The following is a 10,415-nucleotide window of genomic DNA, read 5'->3' as shown; positions in this document are numbered from 1 at the left end:
ATATATATATATATATATACATATATATATATACAGAGCGAATTAGAGTCGTTAAATTAATTTTTTACCCTATAAGAAAATTATCGATTTCATACATAATTGAATTATAACGTATAGTCAATTATTATTTTCTGATTCATGTGTAGATTTAGAACCCGTGATGTTTACATCATCATAGACTTAAAATCCATATTATGGAGTATTAAATCCACACTGTGATGGTATGGATTCATCATGTTGGTATTAATATTAACACCAACAGAATAATATATAGATACCAAATGATGTTAATTAAATTCGCATCGATATTTGTTACCTATAGTATCCGTTAATAAATCTTCAAATTAACTCATCTTCAGAAGTCAACGTGTTATAACCCAAATGTTATGTCAATGTTAACTTGGAAATAATCAATTGATTTTTTTTTACATAAGTAATCACTTCATAAGAAATGCGCAGTCCATTCTTATTATTATGTCTGATTGTATAATTCTTCATCAGTCTCTGTGATAAAACTTTTAGATATATATTTTCGTTGGAGATAAAAGAAGAAGAAATAATATTCTGTGATAAAAGGAATATCGAATCGCTGATCGAAATTGAACTGAAATTGAAATTGCAACTTGATACTCGATGAAAACTCGTACTTTAACTAGCTGGGACAGCGTGTACCGAATAGTGACAAATAAATCACACCAGCGAATGAATCAATATACATTTTTCATCATTGAATCTCCCGAATATTTAAATCGAGAAAATGCGGTACAATAAATCATGCTTTTCCCACATTTTAATAAATTGTCGAGATCAATTTTATAGTAAATCGCGATTCTCCGGCCTATCAATCCCGCCGAATTCTCTTTTGTTTATAATTTCTACAATTATTCTCTTAAATTATCATATAGTCAAAACATAGTAAACAAAAAAGCAAAATACAAAAAAATAATGTAAAATATAGATCTTTTCTCTGAATTTTCTATATAACCATTTTTTGTTTCCAGTTTTTATTTATTTATCGATAAAAAAAGATCAAGCAAGTTATCTTCCGCGTTTTATGCGAAACGTGGCGCTATCTGCTAGCGCAGAAATTAAACGAACGATCTAAATTTTCACTTTTAACGTCTGTCGATGGGATTGTCGCAGATATTTAATAATCTGAGATATGAAATGAAAACAAATACATCCTTTCTCTGTTCCAACTTCTTTTTTATCGTGCGATCTTTTTCAAAGGAAAATTTATTGTATTTTTGCAATTACTTCTCTCTTTTGCAAACAAAGAAATTTTTTGTAGATCTCCAGTCTCTTATTATATTTACTGCAGTTTTTATAGAGAGTCTATAAGGATCTAGCTAGCCTTGCCATTTAAGTTGAAACGACTTAAAATTAAACTCGCGGAATTAATCGAAATTCTGCGGATTGCAAGATTCTCTCTCGTCGACAGCTTCAGCAACATTGATGTGGATGTAATTAAACAAACCGTTATCTTTTATTTTTGGATAGCGTCGCCTGTAGAATGAAGATAAGTCTTAACAAACATTACAGTTAATCGTCAATAAACAACACAAGCGATTAAGAATCCGGTCACTTAAATGTCACCGAGAATTAATTATCGTGTTAATCAACGAAGTTGTTTGTTTCATAAAAGATACATGTAAATATTATTCATCTAGCATTGTTTTTTAATTTTCTTTATAACTAGAGGGACTGCAGACTAACATTCATTCATTATAGATTCATTAGCTATTAATCCTTAAATTAAATAATATATCGTTGCATTTGTTAATATTAGCGAAATATTGTAAAAAATAAATGAATGTTAATTATTTGAATTCAGAACTCAAACTAAGCGCACCTTGGAGTTTTTACAAGAATAGTTTATATACTATAATATATACTCAATAAATATGTATAATATAAATAAAACATACAAAGAGAAATTTAAGATTTTTAGCACAATCGAACTTTCATCGTTTTGATATGGCAATTTTTTTTAAAGTTGTAAAATTATGTAATAGGAGTTGTAGAATTATGGAATAAATGTAATTAAATTATAAATGTAATTAAAACCAATCATTTGATACAGTTGTTGGAATAATTATTGCGTTAATCAACAAAGTTATTTCCCTCATAGAAAGTACGTAAATATTATTTAGCATAGTTTTATTATTTTTTTTAATTATACGGAGTAACATTCATTCGTTGTCGCCACAATATTATTATAATTCTTAAATTATATTGCAACATTCATACATATTATTTGATAATACCAATAAAATATTACAAAAATTAATGTTAAATATAAATTCAGAACTCAAGCGCATCTTTAAACTGAAAAAGTAGTGATCCATGTAATCAATAAAATTATTACGTAAATAAATCATAAGGAGTTGAAATAATCTTTTACATGTAAAGAGAACCACGTTAATTTTCTTTCGAATTTTCAATACAATCAAATTTTCGTCATTTTGATATGACAATTTTTTTTTAAATTGCAGAACTAAAAAAACTGAAATTATTAAAAAGTTAATCATTTGATGACGTCCGATTAATTATTGCATTAATTGATGAAACCGCTGCTTTAGCAAAAAAAAACACGCGAAATGATTATTAATAATTACTAAAAATTCGAATGTTACCGATACAGATTAATTAGCATGTTAACATGTAATTACGTAATCGTTCCTTCATAAAAATGTGTAATCACATTTTTAGCATATTATTTATTAATTTTTTAAATAAAAATTTATGAATAAAAATAAATCACAAAGTAACATTCATATAAATTCGATTTGCCATTCTTTATCAAATCGATGCAGAATCTACTTAATCAGAATAGTATTTGATATCAATAAAAATATTATAAAATTCAAATGTGTGTACGAATTCAGAATTTAAACGCATATATAAAAGATAATTGTTTATAAAAAATCACACATCAATAAAATATAAGAAATTGCAAATCCAAATAATCTTATGAATATGACATAGAAAGAATTATATTATATTATAATCTTCTTTAATTTTTCAGGGCTTATATTCCTTTGACATGGTAATTCTTGAAAAGCTGTATTCGAAAATAGAAAAGAAAACAAGAAAAGCAGGGATGAAAGGAGAATATTTCCACTGTTTATCTTAAAAGATAGAGACTGAACTGGAGACATTCGCGGAGGAGGCAGAGGAAGAACGTCGACATAAAGACGCCGGGAACATCCTGTTGTGCAGTCAGTCCAAGTCAATCGCAGCTTGAAAATCGCGGGTGACTTGCGCTCCGCTAAAATCAATGAGCACGTTCCACGACGAGGCCGTCCGCGTCGACGATAGCAGCGCGACTTGTCAGCCGTGCGATATCAGCATCCGCGTCGTGGGTGCCGCCGCTTGGCCCGGCTTGCTTCGTCGTACTCTCGACACCGTTATACGTGGCACGTATCAACCGTTTTTACGTTGGTGCAACGTGGATCATGTAAGTGCGCGTGACGACGAGATGCCGTCGTCAGGCCGCGAAGACATGGACCTCTGCACCGACAAGGTCCTCTCCAAGGGCCGAATCCTACAGGAACTCACAAAAGCAGTCAAACTGGTGAGCGACTGATCATCGTCGAACATTCGGACAGCCAAGGCCGCCTTTCTATATGTGTATACTTGCTACTACTGTTGCCGCATGCGATGTCACAAGCTACGTGAATTGTGCAATGATTTGTACAGCTCCTTACATGCCTTACATGCCTTTCCCCTCTTCTCTTGAAAGCATGGGTACTTCCTGCACCTAAGAGCGCACTGATCGAACTGATAGTAATTAACGATAGTCGTATGCTTTGAACATTACGTGGAGAAAAATAGCGAAGAAATTCAGGATTATTGTTGTATTTAATCTCGGCGAGTTCGATCTCGGATGCTTATAGAGAAGTGTGTCTTATTATGTCAATTGTGGTCTCGTCAGTCTCGTGGTCGTAGGACAGCTATAGAAAATATTTTCGCGTGATTATGGCATCAAAGTCTATTCTACTCGGCGATGTTGCATCGGTCTGTCATTCTTGATCTAGTGCCAATTGTCCATCGCCAGGAGGATAAACGTGGAGATTATTTTATGGCACAAGATCAGATTTGTTGATGTTTAATTACATCGGTTTGCAATTTTCGAATGTATTTTCAGGGTATCAATCATGAAACTTTATCCCTAGGAAAGTGAAAAGTGAAAATTTTTATCATTGAAATTAAGAAATTTTTCACTTTTTACTTTTCATCTTAGAAAGAAAAATTTTATGATTAATACCCAGATGTCAATTTCTGTCAATGTATTTAACTCTTGATATATACAATAATTTTCCGGTCTTCCATGGGTCATTTATGTTTCAAGTTAATTTTCAACACTTTCACAAGTATACAAAAAGTATTAAATGACTTTTACATATACTTCAACATCTTTAGAAAGTATTTATAAGACTGTGTATTTAAAAAAATTGTATATAAACTAACTGTTATAACTCATTAATTGATATACCTAGTTTTTTGAAGAAAAGAAATGTATGATACAAATGATCCAATCGTATGTATTAGTATACATAATGATTTTCCGATCTTTTATTATACAGATGAGACATTCGTGTTCCAAATTAATTTTCAACACAAGTATACAAAAATTATCAAATAATTCTTACATATACTTTGAAATCTTTAGAAAGTATTTGTAAAATTTGTGTAAAATTGTGTATTTAAAAACAGAAAAGAATAAAGATTATTATTTAGCCAGGTGTTTCTAGTATTTAAAAAAAAAAGAAATTTAATTACGATACGAATAATCCAATCGTATGTACTGAGAGTTAACTTTAATCTCTGTTTAACTTGTCTAATTTTTATCTTCTCCTAGTTCTAAGAATAAAACAAAATAAAGATTAAATCAAGATGTTGTTAATGAATTGGCAGAAATGATTCTCTTTATTTTTTATCAATATAGATTAATTTAATCTCAGCTATTTAACTTACTTATCTTCTTCTAGTTTTAAAAATTAGAAAAAGATAATGAGTGAATTAAATCAAAATTAAAGTTAATCTGGAATTGGAAATCAAGATTTCGAAATCAGGTAGTGAACGAAATAGGAGCGATCTGCAAAACGCCAGTTTTGTTCAATGTTCGTTGCATGTATCGCTATAACTGCTTGTCGCACGTGATGTTTTTACACAAGCTTTCTTATGAATCATTTAGTCGTGACGGATAGCCCGAAATAAGGCACGCAGACCGCAATTACTCTTATTATTTCTATAACATTCAACAGCATCTATGATCTGAGATGTTTCGGGGCCTATTCAGTTCTACTCTGATTTGATTAAAAATTTATTTAGAAGCATGGAATGAATAGATTTTTGTGTTATTTTAGAAAGTGCGAAACAAAAACGAGATAAAAAATTGTTCGGAGAATCTGTTGAAAGCTACTCAATGATCCATGAAAAAAGAAGAGATCGTGAATAAAAACTCTAGGCTACTTAAGTGATCAAAACGGAGATGAAATTAATTTTGTTTTGATACGTTTCTCATACATTGCGTGAAAAGGGAAAAAAAGTCGAAGTAGCCACATATGCTCAGAAGATGTATGTCATATTCCCATATCATTACAAAATTATCTTTCTAGAAAAAGAAATAGAAAAAAAACAAAAAAGGGCGACACGCGCTCCTTGAAAAGTTGTTTCGAATACATATATGTATGTATACATATATGTATTGTTCAAGAGATGTATATGCGTGTCGTTGTGACGTCGCGACCTGCTCGTGAGTTAATCGCGACGCAGCGGCTCCAAATCGAACGCTCGCAGACGGAGAGAAGACAAAGTGCTCGATCGCAACGAGTGAGCACTCCTTGATCTTCCAACATTGCACCGTTGTATCTTTAAACGCAAAATTTTTCTCTGATAAAGAAACGCGCGACAAGCCTCGTTGGTTACGTTTTTCTGTTTGTAACGACGAGACCACGACGTTACCGAGAAGTGAGTCACTTTCACTGAAATCAATGGGCTGCACTGACATTTCATTGACAGCCCCGCGCGGATGTGCGTTGTGTGCGAAACAGCTGATAAAAGCTCTGTCCTTTTTACTGAAGCTTTCTTTTGTCATGTGTCCTTTTCACTCCATTATTGATCGCGTACTTATTTTATTCTTCTCCGTGTAAAACGCCACTAAAAAGAACAATCTAAAATTGACATTACAGTTTTGGATCACTTCTGGACTGTGATAGTAAAAGTGAGGCGAATGATGTTGGCTGAAAATGGATGTGCTCGTTCGAAAATAAAAGCATGATGTAAAAGTGTATTTCGCACTGCGTGTAAATAACTCTTTGCTTTTCACTGTCAAAAATTTGCTTTATAAGATGAGACTCTATAGGCTTGTTTTTTATCGTTGCACTCTGAACTGCATTAAAACTTCTATCTTTATTTTAGATGCATACAATGTAAACTAATTCTAGAAAAGAACAAGACCTTGTATTTCTAAATTTCATTGTATATTGAAAACATTGAGATTCATTATGTTACTTTGTGCTTTGATTTACTTTGTTGCACACATTTCTGTATTAATAGAAAGTAATATGTCTCGTAGGTTTATGCCCAAAGTCTCTATGGTACTGTGGTCTTGGATGGCGATTCCTGGTTGGTTTATTGGCTGGATCGTGCATTACGCCATGGATTACGTGTAGAGCGACATGGATATTGGGGTACTGCTAGAGAGCTTAGTCACCAGGACACAGTCGTGGTCATACATGCACTCCAGAGTGTACTAACTTCTATAGGAAAAGGTATGCTTTGAAATCTTGTCACAGGAATAATGTATTGAACAATAGCTTTATATTTGCACTTTCTATTCTTCAACTCTCAGATTAAAATATACCTGAATAGACATATACATATAACTATAGCTCAATAACATTATCTTAATCAATATCTTAATGTTGAACAGATTAAAAATAACCATTTGTACTTTTGCTATTAAATCGTGTATCTTTGCATTATATAAGCAAAATATATAATTATATTTTATTAAATTATCTTAGAAAAATTTCTGTAAATTGTGGGACTTTAAGCATCTTTATTTGAAAGTGCACATTTATGTATAAAAATACATCTAAACGTAAATATATTTTAATATTTTCTTTATTAATATTCTTGAATTGTTCATATTACACAGGTCGAGCATGGCTTTATCACACTCTAAGCGAAGGCAGTTTTGAGAGTTATCTGGCTTGTTTATTGCGAGACACGAAGACGTTGAAAAAACAGTACTTTCCACATGCACTCGTGAGAGATGCTGATAAGACCAATCAATTGATTAATCTTCTTGCTGGTCTGGAAAACGTGTCCTTTACATTGCAATTGGTATGTTAACTCGATATAATAAATAATAAATTATAAATAGTTTACGAAGTATTTAGCAATAATACTTTTATGCAGAACCAAATCAACTTTCTCCTTCTCTGTTCAACGTTCAATACACCGTGTAATTTTTATTCTATTTATCCTTAAGCAGATACCAATATCACCCCCTGGTTACACTTATCATACTAATGAATAACATCAATCATATAACAAAAATCATGTATATGCAGTTTGATAGATTGTTATATATAAAGCTGCAAGGGGCAAGAGATTATCATTTTATTTGCGAGTACATACTTTATTTCGTATGGACTATATATCGCTCAGTTTGCTTATTCATGGAAAATTTCTGCAAACATGTTACTAAAAAAAAGGATATTTATATAAAATTATCGGAATTTAGATTAATGTGCAGTCTATAATGTTGTGATATACTGTGTAATAAATATTGTGTTATATAAAAATTGTATAGGATGTGACATATTTGGATATCTGCAACTACATGCCACAAAGGCCTATGAGTGTAAATCCATCGGGAACAGTCTTATCATTGCATCTAAGGTCTTCTAGCGTTTCGTCGAGCCTAGCTTCTCCGGGAGACAGTGGTGTCGCGTTTGATAGTGACATGGACATTGCAAATGAAACTGATGGAAGCAGTTACAAAGAGGTAAGATGTAGATTTGATCAAAAAATAGATGGTACAAAAAATCTCCATGTTCTTCGAATAATACATCAGAATGTCAACTTTAACAGGAGGATTATTCAATGGATGATATTCCTAAATACCGAAATAATAGGTATAAAACGATTATCAACAATCGCATGGAGGACAATAAGAATTTTGGATCTAGTGATTCGAGTGAGGATGGAAAAACGCCAACGCAATCACCGGCGATTACTAAATTTCAGACTGTTATGATGACAAAAAATGATATAGTTAACCAGAACGTAACGCGAAAAATGGATGACAATGAAATGAATTGCTCCAGTTTAGAGACTCTTAAAGACTACGATTTCTATAGTAAGAGTCTGGATGAAACCAAATTGGATAAAACAAACAAAATTGATAATGGTGTAAAGGACTTTAATAAGAGAAGCACTTATTACAGTGAAAGTCCTGCTTATAGCTTTAAAAAAAATATAGATCCTCGTAATTCTTATTTAATCAATAATGATACAAATCTATTAGAGCTGAGTATGACAATTTCTGACTGTGACAATATGGATGCACCTTATGGGATCCTGAATACAATCAATATGACCGATGCCAGCATTCTATCTTCCTCCAGTTCAGAGGGCATAGTACAACGTAGGCAGCGTAAAAAAAAGCGAGGCGAAAGCAAGAAACGAGTCAGCTTTCATGAAGACATATTGAAAACGATGAAACTGGAAGATGACGAAAATTTTGCCGATTTCTCCATGAGTTTCTTGCTACCTAGTTCCGTTTTAAAGAGGGACGCTCAGAAAGGCAGATACAGTTGGTGCGCACATGGAGATTCGCCGTACATTCAGAAGAATGAAAATGCTGGCAGGAACGTGCACTCGGATTACTATTCGGACTGTTTCTCATCATCATCATCGAGTGCGTTTGACGGTGATGGAACTGATAAGCAGGAATTGTCAAAATTGTGCATTGATATGCCATGTCAACGCAATTGTAGGTGCAACTGTAATTTATCATTATTAGAGCGCGGGGCACCAGAAGGTCAAGAGGATCCGGGCAAGAGTTTGAGGCCTAAGATGGAAATAGAATTGGGAGAGAATGAGGCCCAGGAAGCCTATATCGTCGAAAAGGCATGCGGTAACATTGTTGAAGATCCACCATCCAAGCTGGAAATGCCGCAATCATTGACTCCGAAGAAATATGCGAATTCGAATGATTGGTCGGATGCGGATAGTGTAACAACATCCTCCGAGCTGGAGGAACGCAGGAATAGTCGACACTTAGTCTCACCATCGAAGAAGCGCAATATGACGGCGATACTAACGGGCGAGAGTAGTAGTAAACTCTTGGCGCCGTCTTTGCGCCAGGCACCGTCAAAGACGTCATTACTGAGCAGATTTCTGAAATCGATTACTGAGAGAAAATTCGAAATTAAGAAAAACAAGAAACCGCCAAAGGCGAATACTTTATATATCAAAGGAATTAAGATGAGCTATGATTCTTTCAAAGATTTTAATGATAATCTTGATAGAGAAATCCAAGAGAACGTGGCTGCCGAGAAACAGGAATTCAGCGGTGAGAAAGTAAGCCTAAAGTTGCGTGAACTTTTCAAGAGACATATTTATCGTGATAAAACAGAGGAACTATATAAAGTATACAAAGTGCGAAGTTCGTACATGACGAACGGCGAAAGTAAACCGATGATCGCGTTATTGACGGACAAGACGCTATACTTAACTAGCTCAAAAATGGACCATTCTTATAGTAATCAATTCGTTATTCCTTATAATGAGCTAGATGTTATTATGGTAAGAAATATTTAAATAATTATACTTATATTTTTTGTAACTTATTTATCGTTTTTGTACATCTTATTTATTTATTTATCTGATGTACTATATACTTCGCTAAAATATAATAAATGTTTGTTTTTTACAGATCGGTCCAAATGCACAAAGTATTTTAATTTCCAACGCCGATTGTGAAATGCAATATCTATTCTCCACCGGCAGTTCACAAACTACCTCAGAATTAATCAGCCACTTAGAGATGGCTATGAGACGATCGCCGACGAAACCGAGGCTTCCTGCTGTAAAAGAATTGAATTACGAAGATATGCACATTCTAAGGAATTCAATTCTCACTGACACAGCTGTGCATCCAGTGCGTACATTATATTTGGAGATTATAATAAAGTAGTTTTGTTTCTTAAAAAATTTATAAGCTCTCAAAATAGATTAGAAATAAATATATCAATCGAGAAGTCACATTTAAAAAAATTTTATTTGTTTTATCTTGATAATTAAATTAAAAATTCTATTAAAGTAGAATTTATTTTAATGCAGTAAAATATTTTGTATTTTTATTTAGTGATTATAAGTTCTAAAAAAAGTTT

At 32.8% G+C, this 10,415-nt stretch overlaps 1 protein-coding gene across 1 annotated transcript in view; it reads left to right on the top strand.

The window, feature by feature from the left end:
• The first annotated feature begins 3,218 nt into the window (after window positions 1-3,218).
• The window catches only part of LOC108686339 (pleckstrin homology domain-containing family M member 2), a 9,172-nt gene continuing 1,975 nt past the window's right edge, over window positions 3,219-10,415 (top strand). Inside the window, exons 1-6 of the mRNA XM_018191601.1 lie at window positions 3,219-3,577; window positions 6,584-6,779; window positions 7,169-7,356; window positions 7,829-8,023; window positions 8,110-9,828; window positions 9,959-10,183. Coding sequence (XP_018047090.1) covers window positions 3,281-3,577; window positions 6,584-6,779; window positions 7,169-7,356; window positions 7,829-8,023; window positions 8,110-9,828; window positions 9,959-10,183 — 2,820 coding nt within the window. The 5' untranslated portion in view covers window positions 3,219-3,280. The remainder of the gene's footprint in view (window positions 3,578-6,583; window positions 6,780-7,168; window positions 7,357-7,828; window positions 8,024-8,109; window positions 9,829-9,958; window positions 10,184-10,415) is intronic.

The sequence above is a fragment of the Atta colombica genome, unplaced genomic scaffold (genome assembly GCF_001594045.1).
Source record: "Atta colombica isolate Treedump-2 unplaced genomic scaffold, Acol1.0 scaffold175, whole genome shotgun sequence".
Classification (NCBI taxonomy): Eukaryota; Metazoa; Arthropoda; class Insecta; order Hymenoptera; family Formicidae; genus Atta; species Atta colombica.
Note: the sequence above shows the minus strand (reverse complement) of the source record. Positions and strands in the feature narration are given on the sequence as shown.